This window comes from Leopardus geoffroyi, chromosome E2 (genome assembly GCF_018350155.1).
Source record: "Leopardus geoffroyi isolate Oge1 chromosome E2, O.geoffroyi_Oge1_pat1.0, whole genome shotgun sequence".
Classification (NCBI taxonomy): domain Eukaryota; kingdom Metazoa; phylum Chordata; class Mammalia; order Carnivora; family Felidae; genus Leopardus; species Leopardus geoffroyi.
The window spans coordinates 20,020,037-20,045,241 of record NC_059335.1 but is presented as its reverse complement, the minus strand read 5'-3'; the positions used below and the strand labels follow the sequence as shown (position 1 = coordinate 20,045,241).

The 25,205-nt window shown below is 43.5% G+C and overlaps 2 protein-coding genes and 1 non-coding gene across 5 annotated transcripts in view; 2 read left to right on the top strand and 1 right to left on the bottom strand.

Moving 5' to 3' along the window:
• The window catches only part of GPATCH1 (G-patch domain containing 1), a 39,509-nt gene extending 30,100 nt beyond the window's left edge, over positions 1–9,409 (top strand). For all 3 annotated transcript variants that reach the window (XM_045442534.1, XM_045442533.1, XM_045442535.1), the window contains exons 16-20: positions 717–933; positions 2,196–2,303; positions 4,636–4,733; positions 6,264–6,412; positions 9,234–9,409. In XM_045442534.1, the coding sequence (XP_045298490.1) occupies positions 717–933; positions 2,196–2,303; positions 4,636–4,733; positions 6,264–6,412; positions 9,234–9,264 (603 nt within the window). In that variant the 3' untranslated portion in view covers positions 9,265–9,409. The remainder of the gene's footprint in view (positions 1–716; positions 934–2,195; positions 2,304–4,635; positions 4,734–6,263; positions 6,413–9,233) is intronic.
• Positions 9,410–10,477: 1,068 nt separating this feature from the next.
• Positions 10,478–25,205, top strand: part of WDR88 (WD repeat domain 88) — a 45,639-nt gene continuing 30,911 nt past the window's right edge. The window contains exon 1 of the mRNA XM_045440111.1: positions 10,478–11,111. Within this exon, the coding sequence (XP_045296067.1) occupies positions 10,800–11,111 (312 nt within the window). The 5' untranslated portion in view covers positions 10,478–10,799. The remainder of the gene's footprint in view (positions 11,112–25,205) is intronic.
• On the bottom strand, positions 20,368–20,474 carry LOC123579507. Its single transcript, XR_006702809.1, has one exon. It is a non-coding gene; the product is annotated as a U6 spliceosomal RNA (small nuclear RNA).

Here is a 25,205-nt window from a genome sequence, read left to right as displayed (position 1 = left end):
GTAGTATTCCATTGTATAAATAAACCACATCTTTATCCATTCATCAGTTGATGGACATTTAGGCTCTTTCCATTATTTGGCTGTTGTTGAGAGTGCTGCTATAAACATTGGCGTACAAGTGCCCCTATGCATCAGCACTCCTGTATCCCTTGGGTCAATTCGTAGCAGTGCTCTTGCTGGGTCATAGGGTAGGTCTATTTTTAATTTTTTGAGGAACCTCCACACTGTTTTCCAGAGTAGCTACACCAGTTTGCATTCCCACCTTAGGTCTTGTTTAAATTTGAGGGAGAATGGTGAAGGTTTGTTTTAGCAGACAATTGACCTAATTAGGTTCAGGCCCCTGCCTTCATTAACCTCTAATTTTGGACCTCTGAAGGCTGATAGACTCTTGAAAACAGGACAGAAGCACTGTGCTGGTTCCAACTGCATTTTTGTGAGTCCTTTGCAATTCTGATTAATGACCTGTCTCCATGAGAACCTTCAGCTACTTCTACCAGTCAGCTCGTTGTGCAGTTGTTGAATCAGAAACATCACAAGAATAAATGCCATGTGAGTGGCCATTGTTTAGTTAGACCGTGTGTAGTATGGAGACCCATGTACCTGAGCATAAACATAAGTGTGTGTGTGTGTGTGTGTGTGTGTGTGTGTGTTTCTAGAACGTCTGACTCCCCTCACCTCTGCTTCTTCATTCCTGACTCATTTCATTGTTAATACAGAGTGTAAGCAAAGGTGTGGATTCACAGACTGAAGGAGAAGGGAGCCGCCCATCCATGGACTTATTTAAGGCCATCTTTGCCAGCTCCTCCGATGAGAAGTCCTCATCCTCTGAGGATGAGCAAGGCGACAGTGAGGATGATCAGGCAGCTACTGGGGAAGCTGACTTCAAAAGCTCCCAAGAAACTGACTCGGCGGAAACATCATCCGTGGCACGTGGTATGTCGCTACTTTAGATTTGAGGATCTAAAGAAGAAAATGAGGATGTGTCTAGAGAAGCTGCTTTTTTGTTTAGTGTGCAGTTTTAAACCAAGAGAATTAGCGGGCAGTGATGTTTTAATCTTGTATATTTTCAGTTGTGGATTTGGATGTAAATTTCTGGTGCATTTTTATGATAGTTATGTTTGATAATACCGATTTTCCCACTTATCTTAGTTGAGAAGAATTAAAAAATAGTAGAATTTTTGTTTAAAAAATAGCGTGTTTTTTTTTTTTTTTTTAATTGGTTGATGATGAGGTGCTAGGATTATTGGCAACTTTTGGTCCTGAAGTGTACAGGGCACTTCCGCCAGCCAGGAGTTTGGACGGGAAAGGAAGTCATTGGGCGCTTGTCAGGGTGGGAGGTTTTTCAGATGCTTGGGTGGGTGGACAGAATTTTCCATCTCAGCCTTTTTGGGGTGGGGGAGAGGGGTTTCTAGCCCCGACAGTGTGTGGTAGACTTGGGTATAAGTTTTGAGGGCCTTGAACCAAGAAGTTACATAGAGATCTAAAACATCGCTTCTTCTTAGGCAGTTTGCAAATGCCTGTTTCCTATTTCTGTGGAAAAAAAGTAACGAGCTTGTTTGTTATTACAAAGCGATGTATACTTGAACTGTAAAAGTTTACCAATATAGAACTGTAGAAAGCCCAGGATCCTTGGAATCCCGCTTCCCCGAGATAAACGTTGTCAATACTTTGATGCATGCTTTTCCAGGTTTTTTGCATTTTTCTTTCCTCTGTATGAAAACATAGTCATCTGTTTAAAAAATGGCATTACCAATGTGAACATGGTAGTGTGTTTATATCCAGTTTTCCCCCTCTTTGATCGTTTATTTTGAATGAAATTAAGCTTTCTGAGCTGGGACTGTCTTAGATCCCTGTTTGTAAGTTCTTCTTCTTCTCTGAGGATATCTTTCCTCGAGGACATCTTGCAACCCTTGAGGTCTCAGTGAAGTGACCTGGAGCGTGTGCTGTATATGCCCCTGTGTTGTGGCCACTGGCGCACTTGCTTGCAGGTGCCTCGTGCGACTGAATTCCCAGCTCAAATGTCCCCGAGGTTGGAGGTCAGGTTCGCCTGCTGTATCCTCAGCAAAGTGGTAAAGAAAAGCTTACATTATCTGGTGGCAGCAGGTATTAATTAAAGATTCAAACAGGTTAATATTAGTAAAATATTAATTAATACTAACATAAATAGACAAAATTAATACCCTGGTGTTTTTCAGCTAGCGAGCCGGTAGCCCAGGAGCCCGCACCTTCCTTTCCGATACAAAAGATGCAGATAGATGAAAGAGAAGCGTTTGGCCCACGGCTGCCTCCCGTCTTCTGCCCCAGTGAGTTGAGAGCTCCTTGGTTCACCTGTTTGCATCGGCACCAGCGTCTCCCCTGAGCTGTGACAGCTCTAACTGTGTTATTACCTCCGCCCATCTAGGCCAACACGAGGCTGACCAAATACCTACAGTTGACCTGTGAGCAAGGCGGGGTTTAGGGGCACCAACACCATGCACAGTTGAAAATCTGCATATAGCTTTGGACTCCCCCCAAAACTTAACTGTTAATACCCAACTGTGGCCCGGAAGCCTTACCGATGACATGAACAGTTGATTAACATTTATTATATATGTTATATGTATTATATCTTGTGTTCTTACAGTAAAGTAAGCTAGAGAAAAGCAACTGTTATTAAGAAAATCATAAGAGGGGCGCCTGGGTGGCGCAGTCGGTTAAGCGTCCGACTTCAGCCAGGTCACGATCTCGCGGTCCGGGAGTTCGAGACCCGCGTCGGGCTCTGGGCTGATGGCTCAGAGCCTGGAGCCTGTTTCCGATTCTGTGTCTCCCTCTCTCTCTGCCCCTCCCCCATTCATGCTCTGTCTCTCTCTGTCCCAAAAATAAATAAACATTGAAAAAAAAATTAAAAAAAAAAAAAAAAAAGAAAATCATAAGAGAAAACATGTTTACCTTACTGTACTGGATTTACTTTAAAAAAAAAAAAAAACCCACCATGGTGGAACTGCACGGCTCAAACTTGTGTTGTTTGAGATCAACTGTACATACGTTTGTTTCTGGCTTTTTTGTTCTTAGCTACATTTTGCATCTCATTACTTCCACCTAGTGCCTAAATGAGAATTGTTGCTTTACAGCCTGAGACCTTTAAACTTTTTTTTCCTTCAACTTTCCGTTATATATAATAGAGTTCCGAGTATCTCAAATGGTGTCACTTACAGAAATAAAAAAGTAAAAATCTAGGACACAGAGATGGGTGAGGAATTGTAGGGAGAAGGGTAGTCTGAGACTTTTTTCTGTGTTGGCTGATGTAGCAAATAAAGCAAAAGTAATTCTTTCAGAAGTAAACACAGTCCATCCTCTGTCCCCAGTATCGGTCAACAACTTCCATTCAGTGTCTTAAATGGACAGTTTTGTTAAAATGTTTAGACTGGATTATCATCTCCTTGAAGGCCAGGTTAACAAACATCTGATAACCTGGCCCAGGTATATAAATGACATAATTCTGTTATCTGCTTCATAGTTTCCTATAGCACCCACGTATAAATATTGGTTTGATTAATTAAGCCAGCCTTCAAAGAGGTGATAAAAAGTGTGATGTTTTGAAAAATTGAAATGAATGTATTTCTTATTTGCTTTAGTTCAGATCTCCAGCTTAAAGTAAGTGTATTGGAATTTAAGAGCAAAGTTATTTATTCCCATTTCCCAGACCGTCCTTGATATCCTTGTAATAGTTAATTACTTAGTTTTGTCTGTGGGTTTTTGAGGGGGAATGGTTTTTCAAAAACAAGCACTTAAAAAACAAAAGTTTGGACGAGTCAGATTTTAAAACATCTGACCAAACAATAGGACCAGAGAGTTACAGGCACCTGTTACCTAGATTTGGAAAATATCCATTCTTCTGAATTCCCTTGAAACTTTTCTTTAGGTGGAAAAAATTGATTTTTGTTGGTTTGGTTACCTGGAGGTTGATGACCTATGAAAACATTGTTGTCAGAGTTTGGAGGTGGAGAATTTAAGTGTATGCTACTTGCTTCGTCCTTTTTAATGATTATGTATATTATGTTGTTTTAATGCTAATTTTCTAGGGTTTTTTTCAACTTAGAAGATAAAACGCATATGTAATATGCTTTAGTAAAGGGAGGATGATGTGAGGGGAGCTGACGTTTATGTGCCAGATTCTAGGCTACGGGATTCATGTGCACGGTTCTGTCCAATCCTCTGTGTCCCAGAGAGAGCAAGGATTCTTCCTGTCACTATTCATGGATGGGGAAACTGAGGCTTGGAGAGGTTGAGCAACGTGCGGAAGGTCAGGGAGAAGCTGGCAGCCAAGCTGAGGTTCAGACTCTGGTCTGTCTCCTGAGCTGCCTGAGGATATTAAATTAAAACAGGCTTGTGCTTTTTCTCTCCCGACTCTATCTCCATCTGACTCATCTGGCAGATAAGGCTGTGGCAAGATACGGTTTGGCTCACACAAGTCTTGCGTTGAGGCTTCTGGCAGTTTCTAAATATAGAGCTACCAGGTGACAGGTAACCCGTTTGTCAGCGAGGCAGGGCAGGAGTCCCACCTTAATGTTAAACATTCCACCTACGTCACATTCCTTGTTCAACAATTTAGGCTTTATTTTCCCCAATAGTTCATGTGTTACGTTTGTGTTTCAGATGTTCGTCAGAAACTTGAGGCACCTCAGAAAGAGAAACATAAAAAAAACAAAGAAAAACATAAGACCAAGAAAGAGCACAGACGGAGGAAAGAGAAGGTAAGTAACTTCCGGGTGTCTTGGACAGCGTGCAGGCTCTGATGTCCCTGCTTCTGTCATGCAGACAAGCCCCGAGGGGTGACAGGGGAAGCCAGGCAGGGGGAATATCTGGTGGCCGAGGTGGGGGCACACAGGCCTCTCCATACCTTGGCAGGAATGTGGACACTCATGTACGCCTTCAATTTGCAGGAACTTTGCTTTTCTTTCAGGCAGAATATTTTAATTATTCTGTTCTACTTTAAAAACATTTTATTTGTGAACATGAAAAAGTAAGAGGAAAGGACATTTAAATACTTGGGAGTAGTGGTTGAATCTTAATAAAGTAGTGTTAATTGGTTACTCGTTCAATATCAGATGAAGATATTCTTCTGAACCTTTTTCCTTAACTGCTCTGTCATCATTATGGATAGAGAGTTGGGTTCAAAGCTTGCTGTTGGAGGTCAAGGAACTTTGGAAGAGTAGCGCGTGCTTTCACTTTGACACCCCTGTCCCACCATCCGTGTGTTTTCAGCGATGGCACAGGCTTTTAATTCAGTTGATGTTAGTGTTGGGCCCCAGAGTGGTCAGGACAGTGGTGGAATTGAGAACAAACAGCTCCGTGATTGGCTACCAGAAAGAAAGGATTCCTGAGCAGGGAAAATGATGAACATCCTCTTGTGTGACAGGGAAAAACTGGTGCTGCCAGGTTTGAAAACCAAATTCATTCGTTTCTTACCAGCCTATGTGCTGTTCTCTGACCTTCTACTGTTTTCTTCATTGTGCTTCTCATTGTGCCATCCTGATACGTAGTTTATCACATGTGCCTAACAACATGGCCCCAGTCAGGTTCATGCGAGGTGGCAGGGGTCACCTTGATGACATGGTGAAGCACAGTTCATGTGCAAACGGCTGAGAAAGAATTCTTGAAATGCTTTTGGTGCAAAAAGGTGATTTTATTAAAGCACGGGGACAGGACCCAAGGCAGAAAGAGCTGCACCGGGTTGTGAGAGTGACTGATTATATACTTTTAAGTAAGTTTCTAAGGAATTTGGAAGCAAGGCTTTCAGGACCTTGAGGGGCTAGCTGCTGTTAAGATAAGGTTACTTTTAGTCTTTAATCGAACATCAACGTGAAGGCACTAAGGCAGCCACGAGTTCCTCGAGGAAGGTCACACTCTGCACGTTTCTATCGGTGGTGTGTATCAGTGGGCTGCAAGCTGTAAGGAGATTTCATTGAAGCTACATTTCTCTTGCCTTTGTCTCCCTCATCAACCTTGGAGGAGACAGATGGGGGCTAAGTGTCAAGATGGCATCCTGACCACATCTGCCCGGTTCTGTCGTGTCTTGCCAGAGGGTCAGTTCAGAGTGTGCACGCGCAGCTGTGTGTTCTGGTCTGTCCCCTCGTAGACTGAAGCTCGCTCCAAATGAGATGTTTTGTCTTTGTTTTTGAATGACGCCGGCAACCAAATGCCTCCTTAGCCTGTCATTGTGCCCAGTCAGGGAGGGAAACACCCAGTTGTCCCCCCTCCCCCACCGCCCTTTTCTTTTTCAGAAAAAGAAACACCGGAAGCACAAACACAAAGGCAAGCAAAAGAATAAAAAACCAGAGAAGAGCAGTAGTTCTGAGAGCACAGACAGCAGCGACAGCCCGAGTGGTGAAGAAGGGACTGTAGACCTGTCACCCCAGGAACTGCTGAGAAGGTAGGCAGTGAGGGGCACTGGTTTTCAGAAACCTTCCAAGGCTTGTTGGAATCTCCGTGTATTTGCTGAGAGGCAAACGTCAGAAATGATCGATATGTATATCGAAAAAGAAAGAAAAAAGAAAGAAAGAAAACCAAGAAAGGTACTCAGGACCCCAGTGTGTTCCACTTTGGTGCATGCCCCTCCTAGGAGGGGACGGGTGGAGGGTGGCGCTGGGGGTTGTTGCAGTCCTATCTGGATGTCACAGTCTTCACTGCTGCACAGCCTGGCCCCCAGGGAGCCAGGAAGGGGAAGTCCATCTGCGGGCCCAGGATGAAAGGGGAGGCACAGGTGAGCCCTGGCCATGTCAGCCCTACCTGCTGAACCAGCTCGTTAAAGGAAGAGTAGCTTGGTCCTGTTCTTAGTCCCCATGCCTCCGAGGGCCTCCTCCTCCATTCTCTACTCTGGTTTCTTAGCCATTTGATGTTGTTCTACCCACCTGCATTAATTACTGTGGCCTTGTAGGTATATCTTGCTGTCTGGAAATACAAGTGCCACCCCCTTGTTCGTTTCCATTTACTTCTTCAGAACGGACAGCACATTCTCATGATTCAAAAATACAAAGATAAGCATTTCAGTTTAATCCCGAGCCTCCTGAAGTGGCTGTGCCAACTTACATTTCCCTCTCCTCCTGCATGCCGGCGTGATGGTAAGGTGCCCACACCACGGGCATTGCTCATTTCGTCCTCATGCACTCCAGCGAGGCAGACACGTGGGTCCCCTCATCTCCCAGGTGGGACGGCCAGGCCCAGGGAGGTTAGGTCACATGGCCACAGAACCTCACTCTTGAGGATTTGGGGCCATCTGATGAGTCATTCCTGCGGGGACACCCCTCAGTGCCCATCTGGAGGGCGTGGTGGGAGGGCGGGAGCAGGGCTTGCTGTGGGACACTGTGCAGCAATCAGAAAACGTGGGCAGAGAGCTGTGTGCTGATTGGCATCTAAAACTTACCATCAGGAGATCAAAAGCTGCAGAACGGTGTATCCAGGCAGTGCTGTTAATGTTAAAATGTCCTCTGGCCTTTGGATTTCCCTGTGTGTACATTTATGTACATCCTTGCACAGGAAGAGGGCTGGAGGGGTTCTTCCCACACCTGAGAGCATCTCTCTCCAAGGAAGGGAGGGTCAGAGGTGTGGAGTGCACTTAAATCTTCACTCTTGTGGTTGTTAAAGGTTTAGTCCCCCCGCTCCTTCCCACCGAGCCTCCTGGGTTCTCCCCTTGGAGCCCTGAGGGCCCTCCACCCTTTGTGCCTCACCCCTGTCTTCTGCAAAGGACAGTGGGAGGCTTATGACCACAGGGGTCTCATTTGCGTCCCCAGCACCTGGCATGGAGTGTCACTCTTGGTAAGGGCCCTGATGCTTTTCTGCTGTGACAGTGCCACTTGGTTCTGGGTGGAACCGTGGTCTGCCGTCTCTACCCCTTTCCCCTGAGACACCCCTCTCCTTCCTGTCTCTATCAGATTGTCTTGCCCGTTCTAGAATTTCACAGACGTAGAATCATACAGCTAAGCAAACACCTTAGTGCACCCACATACATATATGTGCACAGACCATCACCTTCCAGCTCCATGCATTCTCACCACCTGATCAAGGGATACACCAGCACCCCACAGCTGCTCGTGTCTCCTCCCACTTGGCGTGCCTACCCGCATTCCCAGAGGTAGCCCCTCTTCTGTCACCGTTGGTTACTCTACTGCTTGGACTTTACTTAAAGGAACCATGTATGACTCTTGAATTGGTTTGTGAGAGTCCCCCATGTTATCAGCTGCAGCAGCTGGTTCGTCCTCATTGCCAGGGAGTATCCCTTTATGTGACCACACCAGAGCGTTCATCTCTTCTGTTGTTGCGGACATGTGGTTTTTCACTTTGGGGCTGTTGAGCAAGGATCTAGAGCCAGTGTGACCCAGCTCTAGTCAATGAACACCCTTGTGTGCATGAAGCTGAGATTTAAGACTGCCAGCTCAGGAGCCCTTGGCCCTAGAGCAAACATGGTTTTTTTTTCATCTCCTTCCCAAAGGTCCTACAGGAGCTAGGTGAGTAGGATTAGAACTTGCTTTTTTTTTTTTTATTTATTTTTTTATTTTTTTTTTAAAATTTTTTTTTTCAACGTTTTTATTTATTTTTGGGACAGAGAGAGACAGAGCATGAACGGGGGAGGGGCAGAGAAAGAGGGAGACACAGAATCGGAAACAGGCTCCAGGCTCCGAGCCATCAGCCCAGAGCCTGACGCCAGGCTCGAACTCACGGACCGCGAGATCGTGACCTGGCTGAAGTCGGACGCTTAACCGACTGCGCCACCCAGGCGCCCCAGAACTTGCTTTTATAAACAGGTCCTAATATGAGATGTGGAGACTGAGTCTCCCTGTGTATTTGGGGGTGACAGAGAAGCATTTTTAAGAATGCAGATTAAACTGATGCTTCTAGGGGCGCCTGGGTGGTTCAGTCGGTTGAGCATCCGATTCTTGATTTCAGCTCAGGTTATGATCCCAGGGTCATGGGATCGAGCCCTGCATCAGGTTCCGAGCTGAGTGTGGAACCTGCTTAAGATTCTCCCTCTCTCGCTCGCTCTCTCTCTCCCTCCCTCTCTCCTGCTTGTGCTCTCTTTCTCAAATTAAAAAAAATAAAAACAAATGATGGTTTCATGGTCTGTGGTCGTCCTCTGTATTCTATGAGTCCAGATGTACCACTGTGAGTTGGGGAGGTCTGGTGTGCTCGGCCCCCAAGGAGCTATCTGGCTTTCGGTTCTTATCTAATTGTCCTCTCTCTTTTATTTCCTTTTCTAGGCTGAAAAGTCTTCCACTAAGGCGGCAGTAATTGAATTCTGCCTTGGTCTGTCCCAGTACCAGATCTCCTCCATGATGGAAGCTCGTTGATTGCTAAGTTAATACATTGTATAGATTGTATTTATATGTAAATTCATGCTGTAAAATAATTTTTAAAACCTTGACATTTCAAAGGCTGCCTTGGAAGGTTGCAGAAATTGATTTCTATTTTTTTATTTTTTTTTTATTTTTTTTTTTTTCAACGTTTATTTATTTTTGGGACAGAGAGAGACAGAGCATGAACGGGGGAGGGGCAGAGAGAGAGGGAGACACAGAATCGGAAACAGGCTCCAGGCTCTGAGCCATCAGCCCAGAGCCCGACGCGGGGCTCGAACTCACAGACCGCGAGATCGTGACCTGGCTGAAGTCGGACGCTTAACCGACTGCGCCACCCAGGCGCCCCAATTGATTTCTATTTTTAACCTCAGTTGGTGTCAGAGGAAATAATTCAGACTGTACAGTTTAATTAAAATGGAATTTTTCTATTTTCTTTTTGATTTTTTTTTTTATTTCCTGAAACTTTAAAAAAGAAATGAAAAGTGAAGGGTTTTCTCTAGTTTTGTTAATGGGGAAAGCCGAGGCCAGATAAAGACATTTGGCCTTACATAAGGACTCGTGTGAGAGGGAGGTGGTCCGCACGTGGCTCTTGCCTCTCCTAGTTGAGAGTGGTGGCTGGGAGTCCAGCAGGGGGCCCAGCATCAGGGTCCTGGCAGGTGGCCTCAGCCTCTCCAGGTGGATGTCCCCCAAGTGTCCCACATAGTCTCCCATACCAAGAAGTGGGGAGTGTGCGCCCACAGCCCGGGTCACACAGGCATCAGGTCCTTGCTCTGCAGCCCTGGGGCCCCGCTCCCAGGCTGCCTTATCTGCACTAACCAGACTTTTGAGAAAAGTGCTGGCATTCAAAGTGACCTCATAGAAAGATCAGAACAATTGAACAAGTTTAAAAATAGCAAGAAAGAAGACCACTTCAGCCACCCAGAGATGACAACCCTTAATGTTGTGGAATATCCACCCAGTCTTTTTCTATCTGTGGGGCTGCTACCCGACTGGAGGTGACATTCGTTCTCTCCTATTGTCATTGACATTGGGACACATCTCTCCTTGTACTCTCATATGCGTCCCCGCCTCCAACAGCTGCATCTTAATTCATGCATGGCCCATTCTAGATCTAGTGATCATTTCTCTCTTGTTCACGTGAGGTGGGTCCGCCACGAGCCCCTGCGCAGGCCGAGGGCACACAGAAATCGTCCTGGGACAGGGAGCCAGGGAGAACCAAAGGAAAGCTCTGGGGGCGGGGCTACTCATTTCACATGCTTGGCCTCATTCCTTTTGTGCCCAGGGCCGGAACCCCGTTTTTCTGGGAATAAGTGTGTTCCGCGTGGAGGTGAAGCAACGAGATAGCAGCGCTAGGGGGAGGGCGTGGCGTTCCCAGGAAGCGGGCGCGGGGCGCAGGCGCGTGGCGCCACCGTTCGTTCGTGGCCTGGCCGGGGTGCTGGGTGTCGGCAAACCAGCGGGTGGGGCTCTGAGATGGCCTCGGAGCCACCCTGCGCCCCCGGCTCCCCGGAAGCCCCGGACAAGGGCAAGAAGACAGTGTCACAGCAGTGTGAAGTACAGCCGCCTTTGGTCCACTCCGGCGACATTGAGCATCCGCCCCAGAAGCTGCCCCGTGCGGCCCTGGTCAGGGGCTATGGCCGCTTCCATCTGTCGATTGTGGAAGCACGCCAGGGCCAGCTGCTGTCCCACTTGGACCCCCTGGAGGTGGGCAAGCGCTCACTGCCATCCGAGAAGCACCCGATGCCTGAGGAGAAGTTCTGGGGCGACCAGGAGTCCCTCTCCAAGGTCAGACCACCGGGGGCGGGGGCGAGGAGCACAGGCTTGACCCCCACACGTGGGGAGGGCGCAGTGAGCCGGGTAAGGGACCTGTGGGGACCAACTTGGCATTGCCGGGGGCCCCTGAGTGAAGCCCTTGGGCTGCTGTCCTTGGGAAAACAAGGCTGCCCTGGGGGAGAAGGACAGTGTTCCAAAGCAGGGGATCCTGACCCAACCCAGAGTGTGGTTTCTGGCTGAGCCTCCCAAATGTCCCCATGGTGACAAGTGCATACCCCAGGGTCGGTGAAGGAGCCCTCCACGCCCATGAAACAGAGTTAGCTCCAGCAGCAACAGAAAACTTAGAAGAATAAAAAAAATAAAAACCTACCAACACTACTTTGTCTTCTCGGCAATAGCTGGAGAGACACCACCGCATTGCAACAAAGGCTGGTGGCCTGTCAACAGAATTCTTGGGGATGAGAAAAGGATTTCCACACCGAAACCCCCCACGGAGGCTTTAAAATCAGAGCAGAGCACTGAAACAAAATTAGAAAACAAGCTCCTGGGATACTCTGAGACTCAAAGAACAAATAAAGGAACTAGAACTGTGAGAGAAAAGGTCATGCATGCCGGAGAGATCCAGAAGAGCCAATATACACACAGGAGGTGTTGGAGAGGGAGAGGGAGCAGGGGGAGGAGAAATACCGAAGGAAAACAGTGAAGAGACTCTCCCTGGGTTGAGGAAGACTGAATTGTTCCCATGGAAAGAAATGGTCCAGTTCAATGCGAGATGGGAGGCAAAAATCGCCTGCCTGGGGAGGGTAGGAGCGAGGCTGTGGCGCCCACAGACCACAGACGGAACAGCCTGGGATCAGGTTGAGGTGCCAGGCTTCCTGGCCCGCCCTCAGAACACCTGGGAGCAGAGCCCACAACGGGGATTGCTGATGGCACTAAAAGTGCCAACGCTTTTAGTCATGATACTTGTTCTGCTTTTTAAGTGAAATTAAAGGAGAGCACAGACATTATATTTTTTCTCACTAGAACATCCCCAAGACTCCAATTCAATAGATATCATTTGTTTTTAAACAAGTCTCCCTAGGAGTCTTGCCCCCATTAACCCATATCTCTGTACTGAGGCAAGAAATGTTTCTAGCTTCTTCTGTAACCTTACAGAGATATTTTATTTTATGCATTTCCCAGCACATATATGTATATCTTCTTCTTCTTCTTTTTTTTTTTTTTTTAACATAAATGGAAACATACCTTAGACCCCTTATGCACCTAATTTCAATTTTTTTACCTAAGGTATTTTAGAGATCTTTCCATATCAGTAAAGAAACATCTTCCTTGCTCTTTTTTATGGAAGTATCCCACTGGCTAGCCATTTCCTGAGGACTTTGACCAGTCTCCTGTGGATGCACATTCAGACGGCTTATGATTTTTTGGGCCTAAGGTTTTTATGACCCATTAAGATGACAGAAGTTGAGAAATTCCAAGTTTTCCCAGAGGATGTTTCTGACCTAAGAATTCTCTACCTGACCAAACTGCTGATTCCCAATAAAGGCAACAGAAAGATATTTTCTTTAGACCTGCAAAGACTCAGAATGATGCTTCTTTTTGAGGACAAAGTTACTCGGGGGAGCACTCCAGCAAACAGGGGGAAAAAAAGAAAAAGAAAAACTCCGGTAAGGGAAAGATCGGTTTAGAATAAACAGTGGAGAGCAATGACTCAAAACAATACAATCTGGAGGTGATTATACAGTGAGATTAACGTGGTGGTGTAGCTCAATGAAAATGTTACCAAATGACCCCTTAAAAGGAAAGTGCACAATGCAAAACTTAATGTTAAGTTAATAACGTTCCAGATGATTTCATCGAAATCTCTGAGATGATTTGCTAAAGCACATTCTCAATAGATAGTGCTTCATTCTTGGTTTTTATTTAATGCACACTCAACACACGAACAGCTCTCGGTATTTTAGAAAAGAATCAGCTCAACACCCCCACCCATGGCTTCCTGGCGCATTTAAGATGAAGTCCAGAGATCTGACCATGACCTTCCAGGCCTTTTTGCATCTGGCTCGTCTCCCTATTCTCCTGCTCGCCTGTGACCTGTGAACCTCCAGGCAGGGACGGCCTCGGGTCCCTCCTTCCCGGGAGGCTCTCCCCGCCGTCCAGGGTGCAAGCGCAGTGCCTCTGGCCGGGAGCTGCCCCGCGTACCGGCTGTTGGACGGCCGCCCCCTTTTCCGTGGCGCGCGGGCGCAGGAGCCTGTTCAGTCCCTGCGGTGCCCACGGATGCTCGCTCTCCCCGCTCGGTTCCCGCCGGCCCCACAGCGCCTAGATAAGGCCCGACGAGGCTACAACATACTTGTTGATCAAGTGAAGGAAAGCTACACACATAAAGAACTGACTTCTTGTTGTTGTTTTTACAAAAATTGGACCGTCCTCTATGTGCCAGTTTTGTTCGTGCCTCCGGATATGTACCTGTGTGTTTGGAACGTCTCCGCAGCGCCTCGGGGTCTCTATCCCTAATGAACCCCGAAAGTACTATGCCCAGAAGAAACGCGGAACCAAGGTCCCCGGAAAGGACGTTGGGGTTAGAGGGATGCCAGCCGCTGTCACTTGCTGGTCTGTTTGCCCATAATGAAAACTCTGTTTTTGCCATGAGAGAACGAAGACGGGGAGTTTGGAGACGGAGGCAACTGCAGAGTAGGGAGCTGGGGGTGGCCGCCCCGGGGCCAGGGACCCGCGCAACGACGACAGGAGGGGTCGCGTCCCCGGGACACGGCTGGTTCCCAACGGCTGCCGGACGCCAGGACCCGCCGCCCGCCCGGCTTGCCTACGCCCCCTGGTGGCCAAGCGAGTGTCCGCGCCCGCACGCCTCGACCCCTGGCTGCCGAGTCCCTGTCCCACCTCTCTGCGCTTCCTGGAGGCGAAGAATGCCTCCTTCCCTGCATCCTCACATCGCCGCGCTCTCTGCAACCCCTGTAGCCACGCCTCCCCTCACCCCTGCACCTCCTGCTGAACCCGCCTCGCTAGCGAGGTACCCCGTACAGAGTCCCTGCATCTCCGCACTGCCTGGCTGCAGAGCCCCAAACCCCTGATTTCCGTGTCCCGCATTCCCTCGCGTCCCTTCACACTACCACAGTTCGACACCCCCACATCCCGGACATGCACCCCGGCCCCGGGTAATACGGCGCCATGGAGGCGGGTGGTGGTGGCGGCAGGGGACCTTTTCAGGCTTGCTCCTTCTATCCCCCCTCCTTTTTAAAAGCATTGCTTTATTGAGGTGTAATTCACATATCTTACAAGTAACCTATACAAAGTGTGGGGTTTTAGGGTATTCGCAGAGTTCTGTAACCAGAGCCACAATCACTGTAGAACATCTCATTGACTGAAGCCCCATACTCATTAGCAGTAAATCCCCATTTCACCTGAAGCCAGCCTCTCAACTCTAGGCAATTACCAATTTAATCTCTGTCACTATAAAATTGCTTGTTCTAGACCTTTCATAGAAAGGGAAGCAAACAACATGTGGTCTTTTGTGACTGGCTTTTTCCCCTTAGTATAATGTTTTTGAGGTTCATCCATGTGCAGCAGGTGTCAGTACTCATTTATTTAAAAGCACGTACACAGGGGAGTCTGGGTGGCTCAGTCCACTGAGAGTCTGACTCTTGATTTAGGCTCAGGTCATGATCCCAGGGTTGTGGGATCCAGCCAGGCATCTAACTCCGAGCTGAGTGTGGAGCCTGCTTGGGATTCTCTCTCTCTCTCTCTCTCTCTCTCTCTCTCTCTCTTCCTCTGCCCCTCTCCCCCACTCACTATCTCTCTCTAAAATAAAAAATAAATACAAGTAAATCTATATGAATATAATAAATACATGTTATATATATCACACACTTTATTCTTTAGAGCAGTTTTAGGTTCAAAGCAAAACTGAGAAGATAACAAAGATTTCTTGTATATCCCTTCTCATTATCAACATGCCCCACTAAATGAAATATTTAAAACCATTAATGATCCTCAATGATACCCAAAGTCCACAGTTTACATTACAGTTCACTCTGGGAGTTGTACGCTGTATGGGTTTGGACAAATGTATAATGACATATGTAGTCATTATGTACATTATGTACGTACAGAGTAGTCGCACTGCCTTACAAATCCTCTGTGCTCTGCCTGTTATCCCTCCAAACCTCCCCACCCTGGCAAGCACTTTTCCAGAATGTCATATATGTGGATGCAGACAGTCTTTTCAGACTGGCTTCTTTCACTTAGTAATGTGAACTTAACTTTCCTGATTTTCTTTTCTTTCTTTTTTTTTTTTTTTTTTCCATGGCTTGCATGTCTTTTCATGGCTTGGTAGCTTGTTTCTTTTTTAGCGCTGAATAATACTCCATTATTTGGATGTACCATAGTTTATTTGTCCATTCACCAACCAAGGACATCTTTAGGTTTTTCAAGGTTACTTCCAAGTCTTGGCAGTCATGGATAAAGCTGTTGAAACATCTATGTGCAGGTTTTTGTGTGGACATGAGTTTTTAAACTTCTTTGGATAAATACCAAGGAGTATGATTGCTGGATTGTATGTTAAGAGTATGTTTAGTTTTAGAAGACACTGTCAAACTGTCTTCAAAAGTGGCTGTACCATTTTGCATTCCCACCAGCAATGAATGAGAGATCCTGTTTCTCCACATCTTTGCCAACATTTGGTATTGTCAGTGTTACAGATTTTGGCCATTATGTGTGCAGTGGTAACTTATTGTTGTTTTAATTTGCAACCCCCTGATCACATATGATGTGGAACATCTTTTCACATGCTTATTTGCCACCTGTGTGTATATCTTTTTTAGTGAGGTGTCTGTTAAGGTTTTTGGCTCATTTTTTAATTGGGTTCTTTATTTTCTTATTAAGCTTTGACAATTTTGGATGATATTCCTTTATTGGATGTGTCTTTTGCAAACGTTTTCTCCCACTCTGCGTTTTGTCTTCTCCTTCTCTTGACATTGTCTTTCATAGAGCAGAAGTTTCAAATTTTTATGAAGTCCAGCTCGTCCATTATTACTTTCATGGATTGTACCTTTGGCATTGTTCCTAAAGAGTCATTGCCATACTCAAGACCACCTAGATCTTCTCCTATGTTATTCTCTAAGAGGTTTATAAATTTGCATTTTACATTTAGGTCTGTGATACATTTTGAGTTTTTGTGAAGGATGTAAGGTGGATGTTTAGATTTATTTTATTTTATTTTTTTTGCATGTGGATATCCAGTTTTTCCAACACCGTTTGTGGAAATCCTGTCATTTCTCCATTGTATTAAATTTGCTCCTTTATCAAAGAGCAGTTGGTTTTATTTATGTGGATCTATTTCTGGGCTCTCTAGGCTTCGATCTATTTCTCTGTTCTTTCACCAATACTACACTGTCTTGATTATCGTATCTTTAGATGTAAGTCTTGAAGCTGGGTAGTGTCAGTACTCTAACCTTTGTTTTCCCAAATCTTTGCCTCTCCATATAAACTATATAATCATTTTGTCTGTATCCACAAAATAACTTGCTGGGATTTTGATTGGGACTGCATTGAATCCATAGACCAAGTTGGGAAGAACTGACCTCTTGACACGATTGATTCTTCCTATCCATGAACATGGAATATATCTCCATTTATTTAGTTCTTTGATTTTGCTCATCAGAGTTTTGTAGTTTTCCTCGTAGAGCTCTTGTACATATTTTGTTAGATATATACCTAACTATTTAATTTTGGGGGTGCTAATGTAAATAAATACCATGTATTTAATTTAAAATTCCACTTGTTCATTTCTGTTACGGCAAAAAGTGATTGAATGATCTGCTAAAACTGCTATTAATTCTAGGAGTTTTTGTTGATTCCTTTGGATTTTCTACATAAGCGATAATGTCATTTGTGCATTAAGACAGTTTTGTTTCTTCCTTCCCAATCTTATACCTCTTATTTCCTTTTCTTGACTTATCGCATGAGCTAGAACTTCCGGTACAATGTTGAAAAGAAGTGTTGAGAGGAGTCTTTGCCTCATACCTGATCTTAGTGGATACGCTGAGTTTCTTGCCATTAAGTATGATGTCAGCTGTATGTTTTTTTGTTTTGTTTTATTTATTTTTTGAGAGAGAAAGCACAAGCAGGGGAGGGTAGAGAGAGAGGGGAGACAGAGGATCTGAAGTGGGCTCTGTGCTGACAGCAGTGAGCCTGATGTGGGGATTGAACTCATGAACTGTGAGATCATGACCTGAGTCAAAGTCAGAAGCTCAGCTGACTGAGCCACTCAGGTGCCCCAACTACAAGTTTTTGTAGATAGTGTTTGGCAAGTTGAGAAGTTCCCCTCTATTTCTAATTTGCTGAGAGTTTTTAAAATCATAAATGGCTATTGGGTTTTGGCAAATACTTTTTCTGCACCTATTGATATAATCATGTGATTTTTCTTTTTTATCTTATTGATGTGATGAGTTACATTAATTGATTTTTGAATATTGAAGTAGTCTTGCATACCTGGGATGAATCCCACTTGGTTATGATGCATAATTCTTTCTATACACTGTTGGATTTCATTTGCTAATATTTGTTGAGGATTTTTGCATCTATGTCCATGAAAGATATTGGTCATTAATTTTCTTATGTCATTACCTGGTTGTGGTATTAGGGTAATACTAGCCTCACAGAATGAATTAGGAGGTATTCCTTCTGCTTCTATCCTCTGAAAGAGATTATAGAGAATTGGTATAATTTTTCCTTAAAGGTTTGGTAGAATTCACCAGTGAACCCATCTGGGCCTGCAACTTTCTGTTTTGGAAGGTAGTCACTATTTCAATTTCTTTATTAGATAAAAAGCTATTCAAACTGTCTATTTTTTTCTTGTGTGACTTTTGGCAAATCGTGTCTTTTAAGGAATTAGTCCATTTCATTTCAAACTTGAATTTAGTCCGTTTCATTTCCGGTGATTAAATTTGTAGAAATAGTTTTTCATAGTATTCCTTGATTATCTTTTTAACATGCATAGGATCTAGCTTTCATTTCTGATATTCGTATTGTGTTATCTCTTTTTTTTTTTTTTTTTCTTGGTCAGCCTGGCTAGAGGCTTATCTTTTTTAAAGAACAGTTTTTGGGTTCATTGATTTTTATCAGTTTGCTGCTTTTGATTTCATTGATTTATGCTCTAATTCTTATTGTTTCTTTTCTTCTGCTTACTTTGGATTTAATTTGCTCTTCTTTTTCTATTTTCCTAAGGTGCAGGTTTAGATGATTGATTTTAGATCTTTCTTCTTTTTTAATATATGCATTCAACGTTATAAATATCCCTCTAAGTTCTTCTTTCACTGCATCCCACAAATTTTGACAAGTCATGTTTTAATTTTGTTTGGCTTAAAATATTTAAAAACCTCTCTTGAGGTTTCTTCTTTGGCCCATGTGTTATTTAGAAGTGTGTTGTTTAGTCTCCACGTATTTTGGTATTTTCAATCATCTTTCTGTTATTTATTTCCAATTTAATTCTATTGTGTTCTGAGAGCAGACATTGTGTGATTTCTGTTTTTTTTTTTTTTTAATTTGTTAAAGTGTGTTTTATGGCCTAGAATGTGGTCTACCTTGGTAAATGTTTCTTATGAAGCTGAGAGGAATGTCTATCCTGCTGTTGTTGGATGAAGTCATTTGTAGATCTCCATTATATCCAGTTGACTGGTGGTTGCGTTGAGTTCCATTATGTCCTTGTTCATTTTCTGCCTGCTGGATCTGTTCCTTTCTGAGTCAGTGTTGAAGTCTCCAAGTATGATAGTGGACTCATCTGTTTCTCTTTGCAATTTTATAGCTTTTGCCTCACGTAGTTTGATGCTCTGGTGTTAGGCACATACATGCTAAGGATTACTGTATCTTCTTGGAGAATTGACCCCTTTATTATGCAATGCCTCTTTTTATCCCTGATAACTTTTCCTCACTGTGAATGAAGTCTGCTCTGTCTGAAAGTAATGTAGTTACTTTTGCTTTCTTTTGATTAGTGTTAGTATGGTCTATTTTCCTCCATCCATTTACTTTTAATCTGTATTTGTCTTTATATCTGAAGTAGGTTTCTTTCTTTTTTTTAATATGAAATTTATTGTCAAATTGGTTTACATGCAACACCCAGTACTCATCCCAACTGGTGCCCTCCTCAATACCCCTCACCCACCCTTCCCTCCCTCCCACCCCCCATCCACCCTCAGTTTGTTCTCAGTTTTTAAGAGTCTCTTATGTTTTGGCTCCCTCCCTCTCTAACCATTTTTTTTCCTTCCCCTCCCCCATGGTCTTCTGTTAAGTTTCTCAGGATCCACATAGGAGTGAAAACATATGGTATCTGTCTTTCTCTGCCTGACTTATTTCACTTAGCATAACACTCTCCAGTTCCATCCACGTTGCTACAAAAGGCCAGATTTCATTCTTTCTCATTGTCAAGTAGTATTCCATTGTATATATAAACCACATCTTCTTTATCCATTCATCAGCTGATGGACATTTAGGCTCTTTCCATTATTTGGCTGTTCTTGAAACTGCTGCTATAAACATTGGGGTACAAGTGCCTCTATGCATCAGCACTCCTGTATCCCTTGGGTAAATTCCTAGCAGTGCTCTTGCTGGGTCATAGGGTAGATCTATTTTTAATTTTTTGAGGAACCTCCACACTGTTTTCCAGAGTGGCTGCACGAGTTTGCATTCCCACCAACAGTGCAAGAGGGTTCCCGTTTCTCCACATCCTCGCCAGCATCTATAGTCTCCTGATTTGTTCATTTTAGCCACTCTAACTGGCATGAGATGGTATCTGAGTGTGGTTTTGATTTGTATTTCCCTGATGAGTGACGTTGAGCATCTTTTCATGTGCCTGTTGGCCATCTGGATGTCTTCTTTGGAGAAGTGTCCATTCATGTTTTCTGCCCATTTCTTCACTGGATTATTTGTTTTTCGGGTGTGGAGTTTGGTGAGTTCTTTATAGATTTTGGATACTAGCCCTTTGTCTGATGTGTCATTTGCAAATATCTTTTCCCATTCCATTGGTTGCCTTTTAGTTTTGTTGATTGTTTCCTTTGCAGTGCAGAAGCTTTGGGACCTATGAGGTCCCAATAGTTCATTTTTGCTTTTAATTCCCTTGCCTTTGGGGATGTGTCAAGTAAAAAATTGCTGCGGCTGAGGTCAGAGAAGTTTTTTTCCTGCTTTCTCCTCTAGGGTTTTGATGGTTTCCTGTCTCACATTCAGGTCCTATCCATTTTGAGTTTATTTTTGTGAATGGTGTAAAAATATGGAATGCTTCACGAATTTGCATGTCATCCTTGCGCAGGGGCCATGCTAATCTTCTCTGTATTGTTCCAATTTTAGTATATGTGTTGCTGAAGCAAGCACTGAAGTAGGTTTCTTGCAGACAGCATATTGTTGGGTCCTGTTTTTTCATTCACTCTGATAATCTCTGTCTTTTAATTGGTGTATTGATAGTGATAATCCAAGTGATTATTGATATACTTGGATTAATACCTACACTATTTGTTATTGTTTTCTATTTACTGCCCCTGGTTTTTGTTCCTATTTTTGTCTTCCACTCTTCTACCTTTGTGTGTGTGTGTGTGTGTGTGTGTGTGTGTGTGTGTGTGTTGTTTAAAGATTTTATTTTTTAATTAATCTCTACACCCAATGTGGAGCTCAAACTCACAACCCCAAGCTCAAGAGTCACATGCTCTACTGACTGAGCCAGCCAGGTACCCCACCTTTTGTGGTTTTAGTTGAGCATTCTATGTGATTCCATTTTCTCTCCTTAGCATGCCAGATGTATCTCTTTTTTGTTGTTGTTGCTTTTTTTAGTGGTTGCCCAAGAATTTGTGATATACATTTACAGTTAATCCAAGTTCAATTTCAAATAACACTATACCACTTCATGGGTAGCATCAGTAATTTAAAATAACAAAATATTTCTAATCCCTCCCTCATGTCCATTGTATCATTGCTGTCATTCATTGTATATAATATATAATATTGCATAATTATAGTTATATGTTAATTATATAATATATAATATATTGTTGCTATTATAATATATAATATATATAAGGTATTCTATATAATACGTTCTTACTATTATTATTTTGAACAAGCTGTTATCTGTTAGATCAATTAAGAATAAGAACAAGGTTTTTATTTTACCTTCATTTATTCCTTCTTCGGTGCTCTCCTTGCTTTATGTAGATCCGAGTTTCTGACCTATATCATTTTCTTCTCTCTAAAGAAGTTTTAACATTTTGGGGTGCCTGGGTGGCTCAGCTGGTTGAGTGTCTGACTTCGGCTCAGGTCATGATCTCACGGCTCGTGAGTCTGAGCCCAGTGTTGGGCTCTGTGCTGACAGCTTGGAGCCTGGAGTCTGCTTCAGATTCTGTCTCCGTCTTTCTCTTTGCTCCTCCCCTGCTCGCACACTGTCTTTCTCTCTCTCTCAAATATAAATAAACATTAAAAAAATTAAAAAAAAAAAAGAACTTTTAACACATCTTTCAAGGCAGGTCTACTGGTAAAAAGTTTCCTCAATTTTTGTTTGTCTGAGAAAGTATTTGTCCTTCACTTTGGAAGGATAATTTTGCAGGATACAAATTTCTAGGTTGGTGTTTTTTTTTCCCCTCCTAATACCTTAAATATTTCACTTTAGTCTCTTCTTGTTCACATGGTTTCTAAGAAGTTGGATGTAATTCTTATCTTTGCTCCTTTACAGGCAAGGCATTGTTTTTCTCTAGCTTCTTTTGGGATTTTCCTTTTATCTTTGATTTTCTATAGCTTTAAAATGATACACCTAGGTATAGATTTATTATTATTATTATTATTATTATTATTATTATTTTGCATTTATCCTGTTTGGTGTTCTTGGAGTTTCCTGGATCTGTGGTCTGGCATTTGAAATTAATTTTGGGGAAATTCTCAATCATTGTTTTTTCTTTTTTTAAAAAAAAATTTTTTTTTCAACGTTTATTTATTTTTGGGACAGAGAGAGACAGAGCATGAACGGGGGAGGGGCAGAGAGAGAGGAAGACACAGAATCGGAAACAGGCTCCAGGCTCCAAGCTATCAGCCCAGAGCCCGACGCGGGGCTCGAACTCACGGAACGCAAGATCGTGACCTGGCTGAAGTCGGATGCTTAACCGACTGCGCCACCCAGGCGCCCCACAATCATTGTTTTTTCAAACATTTCTCTTGCTTTCTCTCTTCTCTTTCTGGTATTTTCGTTATGCGTATATTACAGCTTCGTAGTTGTCCCATGGTTCCTTGATATTCTGTTCTGTTTCTTTAAGTCTTTTTTTGTTTGTTTGTTTTCTGTTTGCTTTTCAGATTTGGAGGTTTCTATTGATATATCCTCAAGCTCAGAGATTCTTTCCTCAGCCATGTCTAGTCTGATAATGAACACATCAAAGATATTCTTCATCTGTTACAGTGTTTTTGATCTGTAGCATTTCTTTTTGGTTCTTTCTTTGAATTTCCGTCTCTCTGCTTACACTGTGTACCATCCACTACGTTCATTAGAGCCCTCAGCATATTAGCCACAGGTGTTTTAAATTCCCAGTCTGATAATTCCAACATCCTCCTCATATCTGGGTCTGGTTGTGTTGTTATGCTTGTGCTGTCTCTTCAAGCTTTGTTTGCTGCCTTGTAGGATTATACTTTTTTTTTTTCTTGATAACCAGACATGATGTACTGGGTAAAAGGAACAGATGAAAAGAAGTCTATAGTGGTGTGATGCTAAGGTGTCGGGAGAGGGGGAGAAGTCTACAGTCCTATGACTAGGTCTCAGTCTTGTAGTGGGCCTGTGCCCACTTTGAACTTCACACGTAAACTTCACACGTGTTTTTCAGTCTGCACCCCTCCCCGCCCTCCACCCTTAGTGAGGTGGGGTTGGATGGCTAGAGGGTCCCGCTGGGTGTTTGCCTTCTCCCATGTGGAAGACTAGAGCTGGTCGGGGTTGGGGACTTCCCTTCCCCCAGGTCTGTGCGGCTCTGATAAAATCCCAGCAGGTCAAGCTCTGGTTAAGTAGTTTCTCCTGACAAGCAGAGCTTGTTGAGAAGAACAAAATGCTGTGGAATATTTCAATATGATTCCTTTCCCCTCCTCCCCTCCTCCCCCAGCCAGAAGCATGAGGGGATTTTTCTCTTTATAGTCATTGCGAGGACCAGGTGCTAGGGGAGACATTTACTAACATAGATGTGAGGGTCCCTCACCACTGGGTCCCCCTGGAGTTTTCAACTCTCTAAGTTGTCCACACGGAGTCTCCAGCAATTTGTCAGTTATAAGTCAGGTTTCCCTGTCCTGGGACTCGTTTCCATGGAGGTTGCTGCCCTTGGATTTCTGCTCTGTAACTTGGGATTCTTTGTATTGGCCTCTGTCTCTCCAGTTTTGGGAGCAGCAGTCTGCTCTGTGACCTCACTTGTCTGAGGAATGTAGGAAGGGTTGTTGATTTTTCAGTTTGCTTGGGTTTTAATTTGTTGTGAGGATGACATGGTGGCTTCCCAGCTTATTACATGGCAGACCAGAAATGAGAAGTCTTCATTCCTTTTGTATTGCCTAGTAATATTTCATTATGTGAATATGCCTCATTTTATCTGTTCATCAGTGGATGGATATTCGAATTATGTCCATTTTTTTATCATTATGAATGATACTGCTGTGAGTACTCGTGTTCAACTATTTGTGTGGGCATACGTTTTCTTTCTTTTTTTTAAATGTTTATTTTTACGAGAGACCGAGCGCAAGTGGGGGAGGGGCAGAGAGAGAGGGAGACACAGAATCAGAAGCAAGCTCCAGCCTCTGAGCTGTCAGCACAGAACCCGAGGCAGGGCTCGAACTCATGGACCATGAGATCATGACCTGAGCCGAAATCAAGAGTCAGACGCCTAGCTGACTGAGCCTGTTGGGTGCCCCAACGCATATGTTTTAACTTTTTAAAGAGTTACTGAACTATATTCCAAAGGAGCGCACCATTATACATCCCGCCAGCCATGTGTGAGAGTTCAGAGTTCTCCACTTTCTTGCCAACACTTGTTATTACCTGATTTTTGAGCACATTCCCATGTACTGGAGCTCATTGACATATCTTCTTTGGAGAAATGCCTATTCAGATCTTCTGCCTATTTTTAAATTGGGTTGTTTGTGTTTTTATTGTTGAGTTTTAAGGGTTCTTTATGTATTATGTATCAGATAAGTCCCTTATCTGATATATGATTTGTATGATTTCCATCGCGTGGATTGGTTTTTTCGCCTTCCTGATGGTGTCCTTTGAAGCGCAAGAATTTTTAATTTTGATAATGTCCACTTTACCTTGTCATTGTTGCTGCTGCCTGTGTTTGTGGTATTGTAGCTAAAGAACCACTGCCTAATGCAAGTTCGGAAGATGTGCAACTATGTTTTTTTCTAAGAGCCTGTGGCTTTAGTTCTCACATTTAGAACTCTGATCTATTTTGAGTTCATTTTTATATATGGCGTGAGGCAATGGTCCAACTTTGTTCTTTTGCAGGTGGATTTTATTTGTGTCTGCATGATCTGTTGAAAAGACTAATCTTTCCATTTTTAATTATTTAGCACTCTTGTTGAGGAAGCAATTGACCTAAAATATGAGGGATTATTTCTGGGTTCTCAGTTCAGTTCTATCGACCTATTTGTCTGTTGTTATGTCAGTTCTACAGTGTCTTGATAACGGTCACTTTTTGTAGGTACTGAGTTTTTAAAGTGGGAATTGTGAATACTCAAGCTTTGTTCTTTTTCAAGATTATTTAGGCTGTTTTGCTTTGCTTGAGTTTCCATATAAGTTTGAGGATCAGCTTGTGAATTTTGGAAAAAAAATTCAGCTGGAATTTTTACAGCATAGTGCTGAATCTGTAGATCATTTTGGAAGGTATTTTCATCTTAACAATAGACAGCTAACAGCTAATCCATGAGTGTAGAATGATTTTTCATGTATTTGGGTCTGCTCTGATTTCTTTCAACAATTCTTTGTGATTTTCAAAGTATAAGTTTTATAACAATAGTAAGCTAATAGCTAATCCATGAATATGGGATGCTTTTCCATGTATTTGGGTCTGCTAGGACTTCTTTCAATAATGCTTTGTGATT